Source organism: Eumetopias jubatus, unplaced genomic scaffold (genome assembly GCF_037043125.1).
Source record: "Eumetopias jubatus isolate StellerSeaLion01/CBP00866 unplaced genomic scaffold, mEumJub1_p1.0 scaffold_1, whole genome shotgun sequence".
Taxonomy (NCBI): Eukaryota; Metazoa; Chordata; class Mammalia; order Carnivora; family Otariidae; genus Eumetopias; species Eumetopias jubatus.
Genome location: NW_028274807.1, coordinates 105,189,705 through 105,216,652, shown reverse-complemented (window position 1 = coordinate 105,216,652; position 26,948 = coordinate 105,189,705). Strand labels below are relative to the sequence as shown.

At 38.9% G+C, this 26,948-nt stretch overlaps 1 protein-coding gene and 1 pseudogene across 1 annotated transcript in view; both read right to left on the bottom strand.

Annotated features, from left to right (window-relative positions):
• Positions 1-9,650: 9,650 nt before the first annotated feature.
• Positions 9,651-26,948, bottom strand: part of VEPH1 (ventricular zone expressed PH domain containing 1) — a 221,148-nt gene continuing 203,850 nt past the window's right edge. The window contains exons 12-13 of the mRNA XM_028103177.2: positions 15,581-15,717; positions 9,651-11,201 (exon numbers count right to left, since the gene is read on the bottom strand). Coding sequence (XP_027958978.1) covers positions 10,965-11,201; positions 15,581-15,717 — 374 coding nt within the window. The 3' untranslated portion in view covers positions 9,651-10,964. The remainder of the gene's footprint in view (positions 11,202-15,580; positions 15,718-26,948) is intronic.
• Positions 22,397-22,870, bottom strand: LOC114209141 (large ribosomal subunit protein uL24 pseudogene; annotated as a pseudogene).

Below are 26,948 nucleotides of genomic sequence, written 5' to 3'. Positions count from 1 at the left end.
ATGTTGAAACCCAGTCTCCAAAGTGATGGTACTGGAGGTGAGACCTTTGGGAGGTGATTAGGTCATGAGGGCAGAGCCTTCATGAATTGGATTAGTATCTTTATATAAGAGACCCCAGAGAGCTCCTTCATCCCTTCTGTCATGTAAGGACCCATGGCAAGAAGACAGCCATCTATGAACCAGGAAGCAGGTTTTACCAGACACCAAATCTGCTGGCACCTTGATTTTGGACTTCCTAGCCTCCAGGACTATGAGAAAGAAATTTCTGTTGTTTATGAGTCACCCATTCTGGAATAATTTGTTATAGCAGCCTGAATGGATTAAGATACTCACTTATTTTTTAAATCTAGTATTTATTTTAAAAGAATGATAGATAATTTTTGGAACTGGGCACAAATAAAACAAGTAGCTAAAAATGAGTGACCCTTGTTTTCATCCTCACCCATTTATGTTGTCTCTTATCTTAACTTTGATCCTGAATCTTTGCATATACTGTTCCCTAAGACTAGAACACCCTTTCCTTTCTTTGAGAAAGTACAAATGTGTAAAAGAAGCAAAGTGGATTCCTTCTTCAAGGCCCAGAATATCATCACCTCTTCAGTGGGAGGGTTTGATGATTCCCTCGGGGCAGGGTCATCTGCTTCCCACTCTGTCTCAGCCATGGCCCCCACATCATAGTGCTGTGATGCTTTCTCTACTGACAAGGCTTCCCTCAAACCTCACCCTCTTTGGTGTTCTCTTTATCATGAACAGTGCCTCCACAGTGCCAGAATCCTGAGGGTGAGTTCTTACCCTTCACCTGAGGGTGAGTTCTCATCCATCTCCAAGTCCTGCAATGTATATATATATATATATATATATATATGTATGTATATGTATGTATATATATGTATATATATGTATATATATGTATATATATATAGAAAGATTATACTTATTTATTTGATAGAGAGAGACACAGCGAGAGAGGGAACACAAGCAGGGGAAGTGGGAGAGGGAGAAGCAGGCTTCCCGTGGAGACTGATGCGGGGCTCGATCCCAGGATCATGACCTAAGCCGAAGGCTTATTATTTAACCGACTGAGCCACCCAGGTGCCCCTATATTTTTTTAAATATCTCTCTGGCCTTCCATTTCTCTCCATTTCTGATGCCACTCCTTCCTTTCAAGCTTGAAAGCTTGCCTGTACTATCTTAATAGCCTCCTATCTTTTTCTCAGTTTCTAGTCTTGCTTTCCCAACAACCCATTCTCGACAAAGCAGCTAGAGGGCTTACAAAAATGAAATAGATAAAGAGGATTAAGAGGTATAAGCTTCCAGTTATGAAATAAACAAGCCACAGAGATGAAAATTACAGCATAGGGACAGCATAGTTAATAATACTGTAGTAACATTGCATGGCGACAGATGGAGACTACACATACCACGGTAAACATTGAGGAATGTAAAGAATTGTTGAAATCACTATGTTATAAACCCCAAACTAATATAACATTGCATGTCAGTTATACTGCAGTAATAATAATAATAATAAATGCTGATCAAATTGTGTCACTCTGTTTGAAGCCTGTCAATGGCTTCCCTTCTGGGCCTGCATGACTTGTCCACCTCCTCAGCCTCACTACCCTCATCAGTTTTCTTTCCCCTGCTGATGTTTTCTGGACTCAGTGGCCTGTTTTGATTTCTCTGATGGGCTGTGCACCTTTTCTCCTTGGGATCATCTCTCATTGTGTTCTTTCTTGTCTGCTTTTCTGCCACCTCTCCCACAGATTAGAAACTCCTGTTCATCTTCTAGATCTCAGGTCAGCCGTCCCTAACTTCCTGACTAGGTCACATGTCTCATTTCATGGATCTCTATCCATTGTGCTTCTTTGTCGTACTGGCCACATGGCAATTTCATAGTTAATTAAGAAAAGACTTTAACATCTTTTTCTTCCACTAGAATATAAATTCCACAAAAGTTGGGACACCTGGATCACCTTAGCATTCCTAATCCCTAGTCCAGGACATAGGAGGTGCTTTATGTTTTGATTTACTTACTGGATAAATATGTATTTATTTACTGAGTTTCTTAAAGGCATGGACAATTTATTAGTCATCTTTGAGCCCTGATGCCCTAGCACAGTATGCAGCATATGTTGGATGCTCTAAGTATTTGTTAAATGAATGCCTGAATCTAACTATTTAAAGGGTTGTCGGGGCGGGGGTTGGGGAAGAGGGAACAGACATTTTGTGTGGCTGCAGGGGAAAGAACCAGGACTTAAGGTCAAAAATTAGGGAAAGGCAGAATTTTTTCCAAAAACTAATACTAATAAAAAACTAACAAAATTAACCTAATAGGAATCACATCCGAACACTTCTATTGAATGTGTTTGGGTTCTGGGATTATGGGTAATAGTAGTCTTCTTGTGTTTTCTAAATTTTTCTACAATATTATATTGTTTTAATATACAGTAAATAGGTAAATTCAATAACTAAAGCAGACAAAATTATTTTAAAAAGATATGGACAGGTGACAAGTTAATGGGCTCTCTGTCCCTAGGAGTGTTTGAGCAGCCAGGAATGACACCTGCCAATGATGACAAGGAAGGGACTTCTCCATTGGGAAGGGAGAGATTGGAGCTCACATGCTCTAAGATTCTTCTGACTCCAATAGCCCATGATACTGTTTTTTTTCCCGAAGATTTTATTTATTTATTTATTTGAGAGAGAGAGAAAGAGAGATACTGCAAGCAGGGGGAGGGGCAGAAGGGTGAGAATCTCAAGCAGACTCCGAGCTGAGTGTGGAGCCCGACTTGGGGCTCAATCTCAGGACTCTGAAACCAAGAATCATGGAGGCTTAACCAACTGACCTCCCCAGGCCCCCCAGCCCATGATACTATTGCCTGAATGACAGATGCTGAGTCCCCTTTCTTGGAAGAACTTGGTCTAGTGTGCTTGACTGCCTTACATGCTTCCAGTATTTCCTTACATTGGAACCTCACCATGACAGGATTAGCTGCAGTGGAATTTGATTTGTATTCAACTGAGGCTGATATACAGCAGGATTTAGTGATGCCAAGAGCATGAATATGTAGGTGAGGGGTGTTGAGAAGCATTAAATATCTGTCTTAACTGTTTGAGTGAACCCAGATTGAAATGTTCTCAAATCAGCACTTGGATCACACATACCCTAAGTATTATATTTAATGGTTAATTTTTTTAAATAGACATTTCCAAACTGTGGTTTTGGTTAAATTAAAAAGATGGGCTCCATTCTGATTTTTGGGTTTATAGGTTAGTTTGGCAAACAGGACCATTGTTTTTCTCTCTCAAGAGAAAGAGCATTTAGACCATTTCCTCCATATTACAATAGTTCAGAATTAAAAGGGAACAGAATACTCCCAGAGGAAATCTGGTTTGTAGAAGTGAATCTCTGTCCGGAAAACAATGGAACACACATAAAAGTCTTCTGATTACATGAAATCCCAGCCTAGACAGACAGAGAGAGAGAAATTTGAGATAATGAAATAATAAGATTGATTTCTATAACGCATGTGTGAAAACAATTGTGTTATTGTCATCACACCAGCGTAAAAGAATATGCGTGTGTATATGTGTATCAATGTGTACTATGGACATCACTGATGTGAGTGGACTGGTAGTCAAAGAATAAAACAAGGCAGAGAGGAATTCAAAAAGGAAAAATTAGAAGTCACTGTTATTACCACCCCCTATTCCTTAATTTCCAGCGAGATCTTGAGGAGCACTGTTATTCCAATGAACAAAAGAGTCTGTCACTTGTATGAGTACTTTCTATTTTTACATTATTTGACTTCTTTATAACTCTTCCAGGTTCTCAGTACCAAAGTGAATTCTAATCATTTTATTGATTGAAAGAGGAAAGGCATTTTCTTTCTATTGGATGCAAGCTTTTAAAAAGGTTTGCCCACAAAGTCATAGGGAACCATGTAAACACAATGTGTCCGATTATCATCTTACAGAAAAATGTGCAAGAAAGTTTCAGGATTTCCAGCTCCCCCTCCCCATACCCTCAGAAAATTTTTCTTTGAAGTAGACAAGTTCAATATGTACTGGGTTGGGGGTATAGAATGAGAAGAATGTCCATATGGAAAGTGCTCTGCAAGGCTGGAGTCTCATGGTGGGACCCAGGCTCCCTAAGGCCTCTGGGGGAGCTGGTCGTCTGTTCTGTCAAATACATGGCTATAGGGCCTTACATAATCTGGTAATTGAAAAACACACACGGGGAGGTAGAGAAATGTCTCATCAAAGCACATTGAATAAAACTCCTCTCGCCTGGGCAAGTACCTGAGAATAGCCAGCCCTGGGAATTAGCGTGCTCCCTTAAAGGTCCTACAGACATCCTCAGTTCCATCTGCTCTGCCGTGAGCCTCCCTCTGCTCTTCCCTGGTTCCCCAGCTTCCAACCTGGCTCGAGGCCCTGCCTCCCTCATTTTGTCTCTGGTATGGTTGACCTTGAGGGCCTCTTCTGGAAATGCTCCTCCTGCTTGGTCTGGAATTCCTCCTTAGACACCATCCTAATTTCACCTCCAGGCTCTCCAATCTGTGACAATGGTTAAAAGACATACCAGTGCCCCCTACCCTCACTCCTGCCACCTTGGCCCATTTCCTATTAGCTTCCCTGCCAAAAAAGAGAATCTGGATAAAGGAGAACACAGGAAGGCAGAAATAGAGGCATCGGGAACATGGCTTGTGTGTGGATATTAGCAATCTTTATTTCCATCAAAAGAGAGTGTGTGATGGTTAATTTTATGTGTCAACTTGACTGGCCCCAGGGATGCCCAGATAGCTGATAAAATATTATTTCTGGGTGTGTCTGTGAGGATATTTCTGGAAGAGATTAGCATTTTGAATCATTAGACTGAGTAAAGAGATCCAGCCTTACCAATGTGGGTGGGCATCATGGATTCTTTCTCTCTTCTTGAGCTGGGATGTCCATCTTCTTCTGCCTTTGGACATCAGACCTCCTGGTTCTTGGGATTTCAGACTCTAGGACTAACACCAGTACCTCCCTTTCAGGTACCAGGCCTTTCAACTTGGACTGAATTACACCACTGGCTTTCCTGGGTCACCAGCTTGCAGATGGCTGATTGTGGACTTCTCACCCTCTGTAACCACACAAGACAATTCCTATAATAAATCTCCTCTTACGTATCTATCTTTATATATCCTGTTGGTTCTATTTCTCTGGAGAATCCTGGTAATACAGAAGGTAAGCATTCACAGAAATGGTTGGTCCCATACCTTTGAGAATGGATGCATTGGGCACATTTTAACCATTTTAAAAGATTTTTTATAAAATTTCTTACATATGCAATATGCTGTATTGCTCACAAAAACTTTTGCATACAGTTTTGATTACTATAAAACAAATCCATGTAGAACTCCTAAATTAATACTTACTTTTGCTCATTTACTTACATTTTTTTTCCTCCCATATTTTCAGTTCTGAAACTGGGAGTTGTCTTATAATCAGTGGTGTTTGGCAGTTGTCATTCACTAAGAATGACTGTGAACAAGTGTCACTCAAACCGGGTCCCAGTTCTTCATGTTGTCACTTCAACTGAGTTACCTGTATGGTCGACACTATATGTGTTAATTGCTCTTTAGTATGTCTTAAAAACTATAGTATGATTGGACTTTGAGACAAAAAGTTACCATGTACACAGAGAAGCAAAGAAAGAGTGGGATGAAATGTGACATTTGGGAACAAAAGAGCCATCACTGGAGGAGTGACTGAAGGTCCATATGTCTTGCAAAGCAGCCACTGAATGTTTTACCTAATGAAGGAAGATACCAACATGTAGAGAAGGCTGGGTTTCATTTTGTTGCTGAAATAGATACAAAAGAATTACCTATCACACATCACTCAAGGTACCCAAAGTCAGAAGAAACTGCCCAAACTCTCAGAATAGATAAAAGACATTTGGAAGTAAAACACCACTGATTAGACTATTATTAAGACATGGCATCATAATTTCATTTGTAGGATTTTTCCCTCCTTTGGTGTTGTGTAAGAAATGGTGTGCCATCAAGTACCTATTCAATTAAAGATTCTCTGCTGGATGCTTTTACTTGACATTTAAGCCTCACACCAATTCTGCTCCATCAACATCATTATCCCCAACTTAGAGATAAAAGATGAGTCATTTACTCAGGTTGCTCATCTAGTTTTGGTAGAGCTAGGACTTGAATCCTCATGTGCTCATGACCAGACCCTGTGCCACCTTCTCTAACCTTCACTGCCGTGGTAGAAATCATCCCAATTTTCCAGCTCCTCTGTCCTTCAGAAGTACCTTTGGGGAAGAATGGTCTCAAGAAGCCTATACACTTGAGCTATTCTGGAACAAGATGACATTTTGGGTTTTTCTTGGTTTTTCATCTAAAAACTTAGATTTTGGGACTGGGAATCCTGGCTTGGGCTTTTAAGGCTAGGATTTAAAATCTTGACTAGGGTACTTCTGGTGTGGAGTTTTCTGCAATGTACCATGAAATCCTCTCACATCTTCTCTTACCTCATCTTGCAATGGTTTCCTAAAGGCAATTTGTAAATGTAAATTTACCTTTAAATTTAAAGATAAATCTCTCAAAGGTAGTTTTTCAACTGGGTGCTCTTTATTTATGCCTGAGAATAAAGTTACAATAATAGGCCCAAAAGTGCTGACAGAAAGTAGGTGGATTGAAGATAACCCAATATATATCTCTCAATATCAACAGCCAAGGATTTTCCAGAAAACTCCTGTTAGAGAAGTACTGAACATTTATTTTTACCAAACTCCAGGTTCTCAAGAAATAACCAGATGAGAGTCTCACATATAAACGTTTGTTTCCATGGCTCTCTGAGAGGGGAAAAAAGAACCAAAACAAAATAAAAATGAAAACCACTTGAATTTCTAACCATGATTATAATTGTATTCATCCCAACATTTTTAAAGGTTTAAACATGTTTAGAAAAGTGGTTTCTTCTTAGATCAGGATCAGGAACTACAGTCCTCTTGGAAAAGGCCGGTCTGTGGTAAGCTAGCTGGCAACAGGGATGGAAGTGCCAGAAACGTCAGGGGGTAGCTGATGAGTCTGAGATTCTTGTGTGATTCTAAACCCAGGAGAATTTGCTTGCATTTGGAATGACTACTACCTCAGGGAATGAAACCAGAAAAGTCATATTCACACTTCATACATTTATTTCTTTTTAGATTTGGTTCAAAGGCTCTGAGAGTGGCATTCTAAACTAGACACATCCAGTTAATTAAATCACAAGGACTTTGTAACAAGTAACAAAAATAATTCATTTCTTTCAAATTGAGCTAGTAGGGCCATTCTCTTCTTTCTTAGGACAAGCATTCAGTGAAAACAGAACTGGTATACAACCAGGTTGAGTTTTACTGTAATCTCTCTGCTATGAAAGATTTCAGCACATTGTTGGCATTTAAATGATTAATAACTAATGCAGTGTCATTTAATATTCTATTTGTCTGTTACCAGTTTTTTCTAATTAACAGCTAGGGTTACTCAAGTGCCTCTTAAGAATGGGCTGCTAGATTTCAAAACAATATTTAAAGACTCATTTACAACTGTACCTATTCTTGCCTTTTCCTGCCTGACTTCATAGGAGGAGATGTCTCTCTAGTCCAAAATGAATCACCAATCTACACTCTAAATGTATACACTGAAATTGAATTTACCGTTTGGCTCACCTCTTAAACTGTTGCTTTAGAATTTTCTCTCAGTAAATGCTACCATCATGCATCAAGCTTCCCAAGAAAGCACCCAGGGATCATCAGAGACACTCTCCTTCGCATTCCTATACCTAGGCTCCATCCAATCCACCAGTGTCCAATCTGTTTTAGTAATTCAATGTTTTTCCTGCATTTCCATTCCCCTCTATCTCCTCTGCTACTAGTAGACCTCACTACTTCCAAGAACCTCCCAAATGATCTCCCTGATATGATTTTTTATATCCATACAATCCATTCTCTATACCACTATCAAAATTATTTCTCTAAATGCAAATCTTAAAACCTTTAAAGGTGCTTCAACATCTTAAGAAAAAAGTTCAAGATCCTTAGCATAGAACCAAGCCCTTTATACTGTGGCCCCGTAAACCTCTCCGGCATCATTCTGCACCATTCCTCAACAGCCCCTTTATGTTCCAATCCTACAGAAGGACTTGCTGTTTTGCAAATGGACCAGGTTTTGTTCCCTTTCCTGCCTGTGCTTTTGCAGCATGGTTCCCTCGACTGGCCATCTTCTCATCTGCCCACGACCGTCTTACTTAGTTCTTTAGGACAAGTCCCTTCTCTAACAGCTCTGAGAAACAGTGAGGGAGGCCATGCTTTGAGTTCCAAGTTAATGACAGTGGTGCCTTCTCCTGCATTTCCACAGGCCCCTGGGCAAACCTCTATGCAGGCACTTGCCTCTTAGCATTTCAATTTTTGTTTCACATGATTGTCTCCTCCACTACCCTCTAAACTCTTTTAGGGAAGGAGCTGGATCTTTTATTTTTGTATCTCCAGGCCAAACATGGGACCTGTTACTTGCTGTGCTGTTCCATAAATTGCTATGGCATGAATTTTAATCCTTTTCCATCACTTCTAGAAACTGTGCTCAAGCAAAGTTATTTTTCTTCTTTCTTTCTGTATGTTAGATTCTTCCCCCTTAAGTCTAATACATCTTTAAAACAAACAACAAAACACTTTCTGTGTCTTAGCCCCAGTTTTTTGAAAATATTGTCCAATTATTGCTTTAAACTCCTAACCTCCTGTTGATTCTTCAACCCACTGAAATTTGACTTTTACTTCAACATTCTGATGAAATTGTTCCTACCAATGATACAAATTGCTTCCTAACTGCAAAAGTCACTCTTTATCTTAAGTGATTACTCCAGGGTTTTACGTTGTTCATCTCTCCCTTCTTCCTAAACCTTATTTTTGGTGTTTGTGACATTGTTTCCCCTGGTCTATAACATCTCTGAACACTGACTAGCCAATCCAGCGGCCCATTGTTTAAATGTTGGGTATCCCAAGGAAGCCCTTATTTGTTCTTTTGTCTTCTTCTCCCTGAGTAACTTCAGCTAGTTCCATATCTTTAGTGACCATCTATATATCCAGTGAGGCAAAATCTTGATCTTCAGAACTGTTTCCAACTTGTAATAAATTTTGTGACCCATAATACCCTCAAAGTTTACATGTTAAAATTCAATTGTTTCTCTCCTCAAACTTGGCCTCTTATATATTTCCTATCCTAGTGAGTTGGCAGTAGAGTCAAGGTAGAATTAAGAATATTGACTACTGGGGCTCCTGGGTGGCTCAGTCATTAAGCATCTGCCTTCGGCTCAGGTCATGATCTCAGGGTTCTGGATCAAGCCCCACATTGGGCTCCCTGCTCAGTGGGAAGCCTGCTTCTCTCCCTCCCACTCCCCCTCTCTTGGGGTCTCGCTCTCTGTCAAATAAATAAATAAAATCTTAAAAAAAAAGAATACTGACTACTTAGATTTTTTTCCAGTTTTCTATACTAGACTATATGGTCAATAAATTTTAAAGAAAATAATGACCCTTTATATGTATACCAAGTTAGTGTTTGTATTATCTATTGCTACGAAACAAATTTTCACACGTGGCGGCTTTAAACAGCACGTATTTATTATCTCAACGTTCCCCTAGGTCAGACGTCCAAGCACAGCTTAGCTGGGTCCTCTGCCCAGGGTTTCACAAAGGTGCAATCAAGGTGTTGGCTGGGGCTGGGATCCTCTTCCAAGCTCACTGGTTGTTGGCAAAATTCATTCCCTTGAAGCTGTAGAACTCGTGGCAGCTTGCTTATTCAAGGCCAGTGGAAGAGAGAGTCTCTGACTTTTTCACTCTTTTTTAAAGGGCTTGTCTGATGAGGTCAGGCCCACCCAGGGTCATATCCTTTTGACTTGCTCAAAGTCACCTGATTAAGAACCAGAAATCTCTTTACCTTTGCCATGTAATGTAACATAATCATGGGAGACACTATCCTATTCTTTCTGCCATATTCTATTAGTTAGAAGCAAATTATAAGTCCCACCACACTCAAGGGGAGGGTCAGGGTGTAGGCCATTGGGAATCATTCTGTAATTCTGCCTGCCACAGCTTAATTTTTTTTAAATATGAGTTATGGGAAAATCCATTAAATGTAATTTTGAGATATTGAAAGATTGAATATAAAGAAGAAAGGTATAGAACTTTAACATCTCAAAGTTTAATGGAAATGACCCATATTTTGAAGATGGTGAAAATGGTTTCAATGTCTATCCTAGCTTACACTTACTGCCTTGGGCAGGAGATATATCCAAGAACCTACACTTTAGATCATATTATATGAACCTAAATGGAATAATCAGATAAGTTGTTCTGAAAGACAGACATTTAATTATATAACTATCTTCACTTGAGGACCATTTTACCATGTGTTTGCCTCATTTGCATTGGAGAGAAAGAAGACAGTTGTATGTCTATATAAGTTAGTTATATGTTTTCCCTCAGGGTCAATAATTTTGACTTTTCCCGATAGGGCTTTTTTTTTTTTTCTTCTAATACTTTCGGCAGACTGTGGTTTTCATCAGAAGTGCTTAATCTTTCCTCAGGATAGGTATTTCAGGTATCTTGTAAAGTTGTGTTCTTACAACGTACAATGGCATATCTACAGAGGTTCCTAGATCGCTCACTCTCCCCTTTCTGCCCCGTACCATCTGTAGCTCCTTTTCCTGTATGCATCACACAGATGTTCTGGAGTTAATGCAGGCGCCATTAGAATATGAAATGCATAAAAATCCTGCCACTTTTAGGTCCTGCTTCTTAGAGAAAACAGTTCCACTGGTATTTAGAAAAACACAACATGACTTGGTGAATTTATCTCTTTTTCTTGACATTGGCAATGATAATGCAATGCCCATTGTATACAGTCAGTGTGAGGTCGGCTTGCAAATCCCTACAGATATGTGGTTACTTCTCTACTTTCCCTCTCTTTTGCTTGGGCAACTGCCACATTGATGCACTGGAGCCACTCTTCTGCATTCTTCTCATCCTTGGCCTTGAAAACATAGGTTTTATTGTCTGTGAAGATTTCAAAAGCTCGAGGGAGGGAGCGGTCCCTGCGTTTTCTGGCCACAACTTTCACACTCTGTACTTTGCTGAGTTCTATTGGGGAGTCATCAGGATCATCTTTCTGAAATGCATATGGGAAGGAGAGAACATGAGCTGAGCATGGAGAGAGCATGAAAAGATCTCTGGCAACTGGAGAATTTTCCAAGAGGATCAGAATCCTTTCACTGCATATGGTTCATAACTTTTGTTATTTTGAATGCTAAGGCCTCAGTGAGTCATTCATTAGAACAATGGAGGGAGTGAGCAATTAGCCCTATGTTACAGTGTATTAACTTGGCACAAGATGGCCAATTTATAAGAAATTATTATTAGGTGGGATTTGGGAAAATGTTTAATTCATATTTCTTTGATTTTATGTCATGTTTGATTGATATTAACACTGTATCAATAGAGCAAAATGCAATAGTACAATTGAAGTACTATTAACTCAGGATCTGAAATAATTTGGGAAGCATGAAATTGAATTTTCCTTCGTGTTATCTCTGAGAGGGGTGTATTAATTGAATAAACAGGGTCCTAATGTTTAAGCAGATCAAACTGTTTTTGAAACACACCGGAGCTTTGGAAGTATGATTTGTCTACAAACATTAAGTGAAAGAATACTTAATGATTTACATTTTTCTGGCATCAAAACAGAGGCTTACAGATCACCAATGCAACATGAGGGTCATTCCAATGGGCTAGTATGAATAGTTTCAAAAGATCAAATACTTCTTTACAGCAATTTCTTTAACATCCCTGAATTCTTTTGTCTATTGGAGGATGTGCCTGTGCTTGAGGATCTTGCCAACTCTCCTTTTCCATCTCCCCTACACAACCCACCCTTCTTTCACTCTGCAATGGAAAGGCACCCTTTTCACTCATCCCAAAGTTACCATGGTGTATCATCCAACTTGGAAAAAATCTCAGGAGGATCAAACAAATGAAAAAAACAACTCAAAATACTGATGCGAGGGACGTGTCCTTCAAACAAAGCAACACAGTCACTCCTCAGCTATTTCATTAAGAGATGCATTTCCAATAGCATTTCACTTTTTAGTGTTTAGTAACTATTTATTACATTTGGTGTTATACTTATGACTTTTCATAAATGACATAATTTTAAAAATATAGTAATAAAATATCTAACATTTAGAGACTGATAGTCACAAAATATTAAAATAATTAAATTTCAATTTATATACATAGTTTTATTGCAGTAAAAAAATGATTGGGTGACCAGGATAAAATGCTGTGGGACTGGTAGAAAACAATATGATTTCAAAGAAAAATGATACCATGTAAACATTGTGATGGGTATTAAGTAGGGCATGTGTTGTGATAGGCACTGGGTGTTATATGCAGCTAATGAATCACTGAACACTACATCAAAAACTAATGAAGTACTATGTGCTGGCTAACAACATAGTAAAAAAAATAAAGATGAACTAATTTATGTATTTCTTTAATGGATGGTGTTAGGTGTCAAATTGCTACGGTATCTTATTCCAATGGTTATACTTAAAGGAGAGGTGTGAACTTTTTATTTTAAAATGATAATATTTTCAATTCAACAGAAATTACAGTTTGCGGACTGTTTAAACTTATGATAAACTTAAAATGCTGCAAGGTATTACACTGATTTTCAAAATTCTTTTAGGGAATAGACAGAATAAAGTTTGAAGATACCTGCACTAGATAATAATTTGCTAGCTTAATTTGGTTTATGGTAAATATCTGACGGTAATAAGATTGTATTTCTTTGAATTAGCCTATAGAACAGAAATTGATACATGGAGGAACTGATCAAGAAAACAAAAAGTTAGCATAGTTCTCTAAAGAGGGACAGTGAATTACCCAAGAGAAGTGGACAGGAAGTCAAAGGGCACCATTGCCTAGCTGGTTGGTAGAGATCAAAACCTTACAAATGTGAAAGTAAAAAAATAACACTATAGTCTTTCAGTCCTTATTAAAAATGCACATTTTTCTCATTTACAAGAAAGGGGCTGAAGCTTCAGCTGGACTGGTGACCCCTGCTAGGTTACTGTGTCCCTGGGGATGAGAGGGAATTTGCTGTGATCCTTATAGTATATTATATTATTTCTCAATATTTGAGCCACATGTTCTGTCAGATTTCTGAAATGTGAAACCATTATTTCCCTATAAAGATATCAAACAAGTTAGCCAATTATAAAATAGCTTACTCTAAGCTTTATTAAAATCAAGAAGTATAAAGGTCATTATTTGAGTTCAGGAAAAATATTCCTATGCACTAACTCCGCTCTGTCTCAAGGGATCCGAGAAATCATTGCATCTTAACTTCTGATTTCTTTAATAAAAACAGGAAATTCGGATGGTCATTTTAAACACTTTAAAAATACTTCAGTGTGGAGCTATGCTAAGGAAAGTTTCTTTAAACCTCCAATAACTGTCTGAATTGAGTACACCATTATGCTTCCCTCTCAAAAAGATCTTCAGCCACAGAAAAGTCCATCTGTATATTTCATAATACATGCAGATGAAGAAAGTAGCATGAGCTTAGGGCTTTTTTTTCATTCAAAAAGTTAACATGATGTTTTATTAATTAAAAAAGCGTTCATCAAAATTTGTCATAATTCGGATATACCATACTTTATTCCTGTTGAGTAAAAAGTTCAAATAAATTTTATAATGAGTACTCTAAAGACATAGTGCATATGTTCTTAGTGACTTGTGATTTTTAAATAATTTAAAATCTTTCGTTAATTCATTCAAACACAGTTTGGTTTGCCACTGGCTCTGTATTTTAAGTGTTCATGGGAAGCAGGACAGTACACTCACTTAACAACAAGCTTTGATGTCACACTGCCTGTGCCCAACTCCAGTTTTATCCCTTTTAACCTTACTGGCTCTATCTTTGGTCAAGCCAATCAAAGTCTCTGTCTCTCTGTCTCTGTCTCTCTCTCTCTCTCACAAGGGGAAGGGAGTGGAGAGGGTCTGATGTTGCATGATGTAAAAGTACCATATGGTGGAACAAGTTTGAGATATAGTAGTTAAACAAAATTAAGTGGGCTCTTTCCTGCAGGACTTGTCAGAACCTTTAGTTCCTTTGTATTTCCCAGATATCTTTGATTAGGACCAAGGCCAACTCCTGGTGATGACTGACAGACCCTGGGTCCCAAAGTCCATGAGTGGGGCACAGTGGGTGTAAAGGCATCAGCAGGGTGTTGTATGCGTGTTCTCTGGGCATCTTTCCACAGGAGTGGATGGATGACCATGTGTACATATGCACATATTTCCCCATCACTCTGATTCTGGGACTCAAATAATACCTGTAAGAGTGGGACAAGACAGAAATCCAAAGGCCAGGGTCTTGCTCTTCCTGGCTTGCCTGGCAGGCAAGATAAAGACCAAAAGTGCCCCCACTTCCCACTCAAGTCAGATTCCACAAGGCTTTCTTTCTGTCAGACCTAACCTGGTGCCTGCCCATCCTGGGAAAGACACCAGCTCTCAGGGCCTGTGCACTGTGCAGAAGGCCACCAAGATCACCCAGCCCAGAGGAATATGCTTCCATCCGCTGGCAGGGAGGGAGAGAGGGAGGGAAAGGCACCCCAGATTTACCCATATGTAACATGACAAGAACAATAGTGCTGACCTCAAAGGACTGTTTTGAGGATTCTTTAAGGCAATCCAGGGAGGCATGTGATAAGCTATTATTATTATATTCAAAATATCCAAGAGGTAGGTCAAGATTTCTTTCTCCCTGATCCTGAATGAATAGAATTTAATGATAAATAAAACTGACTTGAGAAGAAAGGAATAACTTTGCATTGCTGATTGGAATAAAATGCTATTTCAGAAGTTTCTCACTGAAATTTCAGAGTACAGATATTTACTGAGCATCCTAGTTCAGATTGAAAATTACATTAAATGAATATTTATTAATTCTCTTAGAATTCTGTTCTATTTAACTGAGTATTAAATGACTGCAAGATGATAATGGTTTTCCCTAACCAGCACTGAACTTAGTTGACTATAAAAAGTACTTAAAATAAATCAGCTTTGTTTCTTTCTCCCAGCCTGCTGTCTCTCTTCCCTGGGTCCCTAAATATAACCTTTAGTTATAAAGGAAGTCAGGGTCAATATCATAAGCTATTAATTTATGTAGGTGATCTATAAGGGAACAAAAGGCACACGGTTCAAATCAAGCTCACTGGGTAGTCCTTTGGCAGTTCATCTTCTAAACTTAAGTCAACTTTAAAAAAGATCTCCCGTAATAAACCGAAGAGAGACAGTAAACCAACTAACATAGGACTGAACAGAATAGACAGTCCAAGGGACATATGCAAAAAAAAATGACACTGAAATTATTAATGGAAAAGGACAAATTATTGGCCTTTTAACTCAGGACAAAATGCCTACCTGGTTGATGTAGATCAAGACCTTAAAAATACAAGTGTAAAAGACAAGGGGGAAACTTACTGACTTTCCTTTTTGAAACAGAAGTTGATTTCCAGCCAGCGTAAAATAACGAGTTTTCCACCTTTTGATGAACTTCCATCTGACTTGCTTCTCTTTAAGTTTTCCTTCTATGAGAGGCTGGCCATCTTGATTTACAACTGTTGAAGGTAAGAGAATGATCAAACCATTTATTTCCACATTATTTATCTGGCAAGCGATCAAAAGTCAGAATTGTACAATGAATGAGAACCCAGTAGGCATATTTGGAAAGTGTGCTAATAAATTATGAATTTGGTTAACCTTTCCCCCTTTGTCCCTAAAGGAATGCACAATTTAGATATGATAACGGGAACCTGTTGAAAGCCCTCACTGAGATTTTCAAAAGGAATATAGTTCACAAAAAGAGGATCTGGTTAGCAGTTTTTAAGGCGTATCCAGATATCCAGCTTTCTGTGCTTCTTAACTCTTTTGTTTCAGGATAGTCTGTACAGATGAACTGCCTAGAAGCACAGCTTTATAGCTAATCACAAACAAAGTATATTTAACTATTTGGCAGCAAAAGTCAAAGCAGTCCCCCCAAAGATGTATTTTTCCTGAAGACACAACATTGCAAAGACAAGCCCAACTCTTTTGGACATGCTTATTTCCACTCTGGAACGCACATACTCCCTCTCCATTCTGCATATGCCCATCTCTGCCCAATCAACAACTAATCATTCCACGAGTCAACTCAAATGTTGCTTCTTTTGGGAGAACTTCCCCAAACTCAGACCAGAGTGGCTTCATCTGCCATATGTTCTCATAGCATCTGGCATGTTTCTTTTACATCAAGCATCATTAGTAGATAGTTATTGGTGTTTATCTAATTCATGTCTGTCTTTCCCATTGAACTGAAAGCTCCATGAGGGCCTTTGCTTTGTTCACCGATGTATCACCAGGCAACTAATATGGTGCCTGGCAAATACAGGGAATCTGTAAGTATTTTTTGAGTGAAAAGTTTAATTTTACAGTGAAGTAAAGTGTGTATGATCACACAGAATCATAGAATTAGAAGATGTGTTACAATGTCAAAAGTCAGAAGTTATAATGTTGAACTAAAGAATTTCATTCATTTTGTCAACTACCTAAGATTTACTCTCCAAATTCATAGGTAAGCATCTGATTTCTGGGGATTATGACAATATTTACTTACATATATTACGTTCAATTTTCACAGCACTTTGGAAGTAATGAAATGTGTTCCATCATTTAGAAATTTAGACAGCGCCTGTTTGACCATATAAACACAACCTGTTCTTCCCATCCTACCACTTCTCTTTTCTAATATAGGTAAAAAAACTACTTTAGACAAGGAGTATTTGTCCACCTTGACAGCATTTTCGGGCTAAGAATGATGAAATGTATAGTTTTCTTTTTTTTAATTTAATTTCATTTTATTATGTTATGTTAATCACCATACAGTACATCATTAGTTTTTGGTGTACTGTTCCATGAGTCATTGTTTGTGCATAACACCCAGTGCTCCACGCAGAATGTGCCCTCCAGTGAAATGTATAGTTTTCATAAACAAAATTTTACTAAGGCTACTTTGGCCTCCCCCGTACCCCCATTTGATGTCTATTCAATTGAATATTCTATTGTCAACCCCAAATTAAAGCTAAAAACTGAAAATACTATCAAATATATTATTAGATAGTGACAGGACTATGATGACAATGAAGTAGGGAGTGACCTGGGGGTTGGTGCACACTCACATAGGTGGTCAGGAAAGAGCTTGGACATTTGAAGGTATCTTTGATCTGAGACTTTAGTGTTGAGAAATGTCTCCCATCTTTGGAGAAGCTTCATGGCAGCTAGTATCATGCCCAGCAGAGCATAGGGAAACCAGGAACTCAAGAAGTATTGACTATCAATTTCAAGAAAATGATTTCAGAGGCGCCTGGGTGGCTCAGTCAGTTAAGTGTCTGCCTTAGGCTCAGGTCATGATCTCAGGGTCCTGGGATCGAGTCCTGCATCGGGCTCCCTGCTCAGCGGGGAGTCTACTTCTCCCTCTGCCTCTCACTTGTGCTCTCTCTCTCAAATAAATAAATAAAATCTTTTTAAAAAAAGAAAATAAAATGATTTCAGTGTTTTGCTTTGCTTTACTTAGGAATCATCTGATTTAGAGTATTAAAGACTGTAAAGCTCTTTGCAAATTTAATTGTCTCATAAACATGATGCTCACTTACTTTGTGCGGCCTCTACACTCCGCAGTTACCTCGGATAAAACACTTAGGACAGATGCTCTGTCTTTCCTGGGCTGTATGTCCTAGAGAGCCAGAATAGCCTCACACTGTTGGCCCGGACCATGGGTTCAGTGTTTACTAACAGTGTGCTCTTGAGTCACGAAGGGAGCAGCAGTCTGTCTGAGAGGAGGAACAGAAGGTCCAAAGGGAGATCCCAAGATAAAAAGAAAACAAACTCTAAACAAACAAACAATGAAAGACCCAGGCTGAGACTTACATTAAAATCTTTCCTAAAACATCCATTTCCTATGCTTTCAAATGAGAAAAAATTGCTAATCTAATTATGATGGTCAAGGATTTTTTTAATAAGAATTCAGAAGAGTTAGATTTGAGTCCTTTTAACTATAGTTTTCTGATCAGCAAGATCCCACCTGCTTTACAAAGATGATGAGATCAAAAGTCAAAATTAAGAAACTTATGTGAAGATACTAGGTAAGTAAGCACTATGGCCCCCTCCATCCTCTGCTTTTATTAGACTTCATGGTTTGTAATCACATTGCTTTCTCGCCATGGTTTTAATGGTAAGATGATTTAATGTAATGGCTTCATAACAGTACATTTTTCTAGTCTCAATCTTCTATATTTACTCAAAGAGGCATTTGAAATAGTCATGATACCTGAGCTGATTAGAAATCATAGTTGATTTAGGTAATATTTAAGCCCATGGATCCTTCTGGATCTGACATAAGGAATTAGCTTCAAGTATTTCTCCTCAAGGCAGATCCAAATGTTGCACTTGGGTGCCTGGGTGGCTCAGTTGATTAAGCATCCGACCTGATTTCAGCTCAGGTCATGATCTCAGGGTCGTGAGATCCAGCCCCACATTGGGTTCCAAGCACTGAGCATGGAGCCTGCTTAAGATTCTCTCTCTCCCTTTCCCTCTGCCCCTCCCCCACTTGCCCACATGCTCACTTGCTCTCTCTCTTAAAAAAAAAAAAAGATTTTACAAATGTTGTACTTGAAGAGTATGTGACAAAAGTTTGCAAGGAGAACTTGGCAAAATAGCTGAAGGAATTGCTTGAGACACAGAGTGGATAGGATATCATACCCATAGACTTACATAATGACCATATGACCATAATGACCATGAAAGACTCAAGACAAAATGACAGGCTTACTGGAGCATAAAAGTTGAAGGACTGTTGAGAAATGCTGCTAAGCAGAGGCTATCACTGTATAGCTCAGCCAAAATTATGCCAGGGAAAAAGTCCATGGAAAGGGTTGGAGGAAGGAAATGTTAGCATTTCCTCACATGCAAAGTAGCTGCATGTGAGGACCCAATTTAGGCATCAGTCAGCTTCAGATAATTTTGTAAAAGCCAGGCTATTTGTAGCTGTAGGATTAATTTAAAAATAGTTTCAAAGGCAAAAAATAAAGAGACTTAAAATTTTTCCACTTACTATCCCATTTCTTAATTTTTTTTGCAATTATATCTAGCATATGCATGAGAGGCCATGTTTCATTTTAAAAGGTCTATTGCCCATATCATATCCTTGTAAGCAATAATTCGCATGATAACACTGTCTTCATGATCAAAACAGGGAACTAATTCTTTCTAGGTATGATCATAATCTATTTGAAAAATAACACGTGGAATGAGACTGAGAGAATGATCACGCGTCTGAAACTATCTTGTTAGCACATAACACAAGCAAGATAAGTATTTTCTCATTTACCAATTAATGCATTAGTTCATTTAAAGTGCCACAATTTGGCTAAGACATTCTCTACCAACCTGGATCTGTTCTTCTCTTTAATTGTCAGTTGGCTGAAAAGCTATGGAGTATTAAACTGAATTCTGTCAAGCAATTGGAGCCCAAACTGTTACTGTGTTTACCAAATTAAAGGTCTTTCTGAGTGTCAATACAAATGTTTATACATTAATTGTATTTCTTTTGTGCACCAAGTGCTGAAGATATTTATGTTGCTAGAAAATAAATTTTGAAGATATTAATCTTACTCAGCATGAAGTTGGTGAATAAGAGTGAAGAAATACCAGACAAAGACCTTAAAGATGAGGAGCCCCATGGCAGGAAGAGCAAAGCAATAAATAATAGTCCTCTGTTCATCTGTCAACCGTCCAGCCATTCCACATGTACTTTTGAGCACAGATAAGCTGTAAGGCACTGTGTTTGGATCTGAGGAGGTTACAATGCTCGGTACAGAGGGAGCTTGGATTTATCATCTTGTAGGTGAGGTCAAGCATTTAACAAATTTTACAGTTCAATGTGGAGTTTGGCAAGTGCCACCGGAGAAGGAAAAGCCAAGCACCACGACACTCAAAGAAAGGAAATTCTACTTCTGGCTAGGAGGAGGTGACATGGGAGCTGGGCCTGGGCTAGGGAAGCAAAAAGGGTATTTAGGAAGAGGGCAGAAAAGGGCAGAGGTACAAGAGGGATGTGTAAGAATCTGGAAGGATCCATGAACTTAGAAGCAACTTCGTAAAGCAGTTGTTCTGGGACAAAGCCATGCGTGGAGGGCTGAGGGTATGAAGGCAATGTAAGATTTTCCAGGTGTAAGATCCAGGAAAGAGATTGGGTAACAAACTGTCATGGTGAGGTCATATTGGACTTTAATTGAAGGTCCTTTTGAAGACTCATTAGAAAGGACTTTGCTTTTCTTAAGGACTAAGCAGGAGCCTAGAGCCTGTGAAGGTCCAGCCAGGGCAGGCACGAAGCCCCCCTTAGGCCCCAGATGGGATCAGTTATGTATCACAGAGAATCTCAGCAGGAAGCAGAGGACACCTCAAGCTGGGTAATTGAGGGGAGTTAATAAAGGGACTATTTACACAGATGTGAGCAAGGTGTAGAAAAAGCACCATAGTACTTTGGGGCCAGGAACCATGGGAAGCCATAACATGCCTCTGCCTGAAGAAGAGAGCAGAGAGAACAGTTAGGACTCAGAGGGAAACCTGTATGGAGAACACTGACTGACAGGAGCTATGGCCTTGGGCATAGGACACCGTCAACCTGCAGCGACCAAGCAGAGGGGAAGCTGGGAATAAATAATCCAACCTCACTCTGCTCCCTCCCTCTGATCTTCTGCCTTTATTGCTAGTGGTCAACTATAACTGAAAGCCAGAGGTAAGGGAGAATGGAACACACTGGAGAGCCACCTCTTCTTAACAGGGCAGAGGAAGCAGGAAAGCTTCCTGGAGTAAATGTGTCAGAGCCAAATTCTGAAGAACAAATAACAGTGAGGAAGGTGAAGGGAGAAGAGGTATACTGAAAAAACAAAAACAGAAACAAAAAACATAAGAAAAAGGCTAAGTCTTAGAGAGGGGTTGTGTAATGCCTTCTAGAAACTAACTCATTCTATGTGATGGGAGCCTGGTGGGACTTGAAGGACCAGAGTTGGTGTGAAAGTCAAGGAGAGACCAGTCCTAAGGATCCTCAGACATTGTGCAGAGTGGACTCTAAGGCTTTGTAATAGAACATCATGAAAAATAATAATAAAAAAACCCCTTTTTATCTCAAGAGAACTAGAGTTCAATGATTGAAGGTCTCCATCTTGTTTTAAGGTTTCTTGCAATTCTGAATATGTCTTTAGCCATTTATAACTTATTTAAACATAGTTGCTGAATACCCTGTTTACTCACAAACGTTGTGATTCAAAGGGCCACCTGCACACCAATGTTTATAGCAGCAATGTCCATAATAGCCAAACTATGGAAAGAGCCCAGATGTCCATCAACAGATGAATAAAGAAGGGATGTATGTGTGTGTGTGTGTGTGTGTGTGTGTGTGTGTGTAATGGAATATTACTCAGCCATCAAAAAGAACGAAATCTTACCATTTACAATGACATGGATAGAACTGGATTGTATTATGCTAAGCAAAATAAGTCAATCAGAGAAAGACCATTATCATATAGTATTACTCATATGTGGAATTTAAGAAACAAAACAGAGGATCATAGGGGAAGGGAGGGAAAAATAAGACGAAATCAGAGAGGGAGGCAAAGTATAAGAAACCCCTTAACTCTAGGAAATAAACTGAGGGTTGCTGGAGGGGAGGTGGGTGGGGGGATGGGGTAAATGGGTGATGGGCATTAAGGAGGGCACGTGATGTAATGAGCACTGGGTATTACATGCAGTGGATGAATAACTGAACTCTACATCTGAAAATAATAATACACCATATGTTAACTAATTGAGTTTAAATAAAATAAGTTAAAACAAGCCAATGGGAGGATTCAGTTAGGAGGAAGAAACAGAATAGGTAAGAAAGGGTAATGTATACGAGAAGGTGGGAAGGATGAAATCCTATGCAAAATATTACCACCTTCTTGAGATATTTGATGACTTTATTCTCCGTGGCTGCTAAAAGCACCTGTATGTCTTTTATATAGGTGAGTTTGTGGCTGAAAAATATATTTCTTTCCTAATATGTTTATATAGGTAAATAAAAAGTTAGAGTTACTCTGAAAGGTGATGACTAGAGTTCTTTTGAAATATATTTAGTGCTTTGTTTTGGAGCTACATAAAAATTCTTTAAATCGATGTTATCTTTTTTTTCATTTTAACAGTTTTTATTTCAAGTTGTATATAAGATTACTTTACTCCTGCATCTTCTCAATTGTTTCTTCCTTATATTTGCCCTTTTCCTTTCCTACTTGGCGAGATTTGGCTTTATGTTCAAGGATCTTTTTGCGGTCTTTGTCCAGTTTTAGTCTGTGGTGATAACCACCTTGCTAGGGTGAATGCCCACATGGATGGTTGTGCCATTTGCCTTCTCTCGCTGCACTCATTCAATGCAGATGACGTACTTCTTCCTGTAAACCTGGACTACTTTGCCAATCTGCTGACCTTTGCAGTGTCCTCGCACAACCTGCACTTCATCATCCTTTCGGATGGGCATGGATCGAACATTGTACTTCTGTCTCAGCTCTTTGGAAAGAGGGGAAGATATGATGTTCCTGCAAATGTGGGAGGTGCATTGAAATGCCATTTTTGGTACCTGCTCCGGTCAGAGGTCACAAAGGGATTAAACTTCATTTTGGCCGCTGGCGCTTCAGCGATGGCCACAAGAGGGCTAAATCAATGTTATCTTAAGCCTGTATAGGGGTAAGAGACTGGTTTACTCACTCTAGTCTGCCTTTTGAAAGCATGCTTCTCCTCCTCCATAGATTGGCTGGACTGAACTGATTCTCCGAGTGGAAAAGGACACATTTCCATGCACAATGATTTTTTGTGGAGAACCACGAGGTGACTAATGTTTGGCTGCCAGTATAAGGCCTATCAGACACTTTTATCCTGTTTCAAGGTAAGACTGTAACCCAATATGAAAAGGCAGAAGGATTAGGAAGTGATGGGAGACAAAGAATAGAAATTACCCCTGAAGGGTACTAGGTTACTGATCTTAGTTTATTTCCCACGTGTTACTAGCAAGTTTACTATGGACTCTATGTGTATGTGTGTATTGAAACCTTTTAGTAAAATATTAAAATTGGGTATGTTAAAATCCTGTGCACAACAACATTTCTTCTTATAAACATTTATTTTGCAAAAGTTGCTCCTTTAAGGTTTCAGTTCAGTGTTTATTTAATTTTGAGAAAGTATTAGGTTTGAAAGTTACATTTCAAAACAAATCCTGCATCTTCCATAGTCATCCTATCCCTTAGGTTATCCACGAATTACTCAATAGTCCATCCATATGCCAAATACTTGTTGAACACTTCTGTATGCTGGGTACTGACTGGGTAGGGCATATAAGGAACAATAATCTCCTCTGGTTCACTGTCTAGTGGGGGAGATGATTAACAACATACCCAGAAGTGTTGGCAGAGAACAGAAAGAACAGAGGAGAGGAATTTATTATCCAGGGGTGGTGGTGTGTCTGTGTATACCAGTGAGTGTGCCCACGTGCAAGCATGTGTGTGTTGTGAGAGAGAGATGTGAGTGTATGGGAAGGTTTAAAAGAGAGAGGCATGCCCATGCCAGAAAGGCATAAAACAGGAAAATGGGAAGAGGGGGGAAAAGGAAAATGATTTCAGGATAATGATTTATCTGAGTCAATATATGTGTCTTTATTTTGTCATTAATGAAAGTATCTTTGCACAACACGCTGGGGTTCCATCTTACATAAGGAATGCATATTCAGTAGTCACTAGCAGTATATAAATATGAACACAAGCACCGTACTGCTTTTGGTGCTCTAACAACACTGAGCACGTAAAACAATGTTCGAACATATGTAGTAGGAGGGAAGGCCTCACATGACAAACCTAGCCACCACATAAATGCAAAATGGGGTTTTCTTTTTGTTACCTCCGAAGTACTGTGAAAGCCAACAACGAAATTCAGTGGAAAAGTTTCATTTAATGGACTCACAAAACTATTTGCAGCCTCTGGGTTGTGTCCTCAGAGACCATTGGGCCTGTTCTCACATTGGTATCTGGAGGGGAGAGTTATCCAGCCCACACTGAAGGTGTCCAGCAAACGAGGGCCAGTTAGGCAGCAGGGTGTGAAGAAAATCTCCTTACAGAGGCCTTTCTTGACTTGATACCATTTTGAAACCATCTGTATTTGCCCATGTGATAAAATGGACAGCATGCTTTTATAGCACAGATATTTGAAATCAAGTTCTAAAAAAGAATCCTGACAGAAGTTCGTCTGAAAAAAAACATGCTTTCATTTTCTTTCAGATGCTATGGAGAACTCCTACTGACAGCCACATTCAACAACTAAATAACGAGTGACTAAGAGAGCAATCACACGGGGGAGTGCTCCGATTTACAGAGGAGGACCCCGGTGCCAAAACTGAGATGTCTCTAAGTTATTTTTTGTAGGGTGTAAGAACAAAGGCATCCCATGTGTCTGAAGAAATAAGAGTGAAAGTCACGACCTCATTCTTCCTCCTCCTTTTGACAAATGTGACTGAACAGAGAGCCAGATGCGTTCCAGGATGGTCCAGCTGACTCACTGTTACTGCTAACACGAACTAGCAGTTCCAAGACATGAGGCCAACTGATAAAAGGGATTTGCTTGGTTTTCCAGAAGGAAGTTCTGTTCTGTTCTACTCGCTTGCTCAATCTCGATTCTCTCATTCATGTGGAGTAATGGGATTGGCAATAAACACCACCAGACAAATCTCAGAGGATTCCTGAGTTACTTCAGTCATTTGCTAATCTTCTACTCTGTACTTTTATAAAATGATTATCAGAAACGGAATCAACAATTGGAGAGATTGGAAATAGCTCTCACCGTAACCATTTCCCTCACGTAATCATTTCCCATACATGATCCTACCAAAGCCCCTGTTCTTCCTTAAATGGAATAAGCAGGGAGGTAGATATTATAACATTGTGGAATAATTGGTCTTAGAATTTCAAATAGTCCATGTCCTTAATTTGGATTTGCCCAAGAGGTGGCAATTTCAGATTCAGGAATTAATCTGCATTAAATCTTGGTTCTACCCCCTTGGTAGCTGTGTGACCCTGGGAAAATTACTTAACCTCTTTGTGTTTCAGTCTCCTCATCTGTAAAATGGAGTCAATAATAATGAGAAAGATGTTTAGCTCAGAGTTAGCATGATAAACAACAGTAATTATAATAATTTTAGGACCTTTAGACTATTCTGGCATTCATTTACCTCTGAGTTCATCTGTACCTAACTGGATTCAAAGTGTATTTTACTGACTACTAGATACTAAATGCCTGTGAATTTCTGTGTATTGGTAGGGATGTTGGTGGGTGATAAGACTTTGATCTGAAGAAGGGAATGTACTCAGGTGACTGTGTAAACCGGATGCTTTGCTGTCAATTTCTGAACGAGTCCCATAGTTTAGGGTACCTACTGTTAAGAAGGATTTATATTTTAGGATGTCTTTCCTGATGTCTAATTGAAATTTTCTAAATGCCTCATGTTTTATTCCTCATTTATGGAGATGTTGGACGGCATCTTTTATTTTATATTGGAACAATGAATACTTGACAGCAGTTAAATTGTATCATTTGTCAGTACTTAAAAAATAAACACCCAAATCCATTTTTAAAATTTCTTTTGTCTTAGACTCCAGTCCTGCTTCTTTAAAAACCCCTCCTCTCTGAGACTAAACCTTGTGAGGGGCATCTGGATCCTATGGGAGCACTGATTAAAACCCAGAATGGTAACAAGACTCAGGCACAGTACGTCAGGTGCTAAGTTAGGGAAGTGGGCCATTTGTTTTACATATAGTGACTTCTCTCAAGGAGGAAAGAAGCACCAATCTCCATTTACCAGATTCACAATGCACTGGGTGTGGTATAGTGATATATTTGACTTGATTAACACATAATCACAGTCTTGAAACATCTTATTTTAACATTCGAGGCATATTTGATTTTGCCATTCCCAAATATTATTCATTCATTCACTCACTCAGCAAGTATTCATTGCCTGCTATAAACATACAAGGGTGTGTGCTAGACTTTTCCATATATGCCGTCTGGCCCTAACTGGATTATGAATCCTTTCAGAGCAGAGATATTGCAGCTTACTCATATTTTATCCCAAGCCTCAGCCTGTAGAAGACCTTCAACCAATGCAACAAACGTACATTACATAAATGAACCGTGGGATGCAGATACTATGCTTGTTGTGCGTAACCAAATAATAAAATATTTAATCCTATTTGTTCCTTGATCATATTTAAACTCAAAATTTAAGAACATGAATGCAGACATTGTCTCCATGAATAATGTGTCAGCAGTATTATGTTAGACCTTTCCCTTATATGAAATATATAATTCATATGCTTATATAAAAACAAGATGAGATCAACAACCTCCATAAATTTTTCAGGGAATCAAGAGTTTTTGGGGACAATAACAGTTTAAAATAGGATTTCTTGCAGACTTGCATCCCCTTTCATGTAGCAGAAGGAAATGAGCAAAGAAATCTAAGTACAGTGAAGTTTTCAGGGCCAAGCATTTTGATTCAATATGTTCTGCTATAAAATATTTGGCCTTGTTTGAATCTTTATTGCTGTATGTTCTCAGTCTATATTTAACTGTGAGAAACATAAGTAAGAAAGAGTAAATTGCAAAATGTTCTTTTCAAGTGTATGGCAGCAAATTTGAGAAAACATATATTAAAGGAACGCTTTGTGCTTTTAACTTCCAG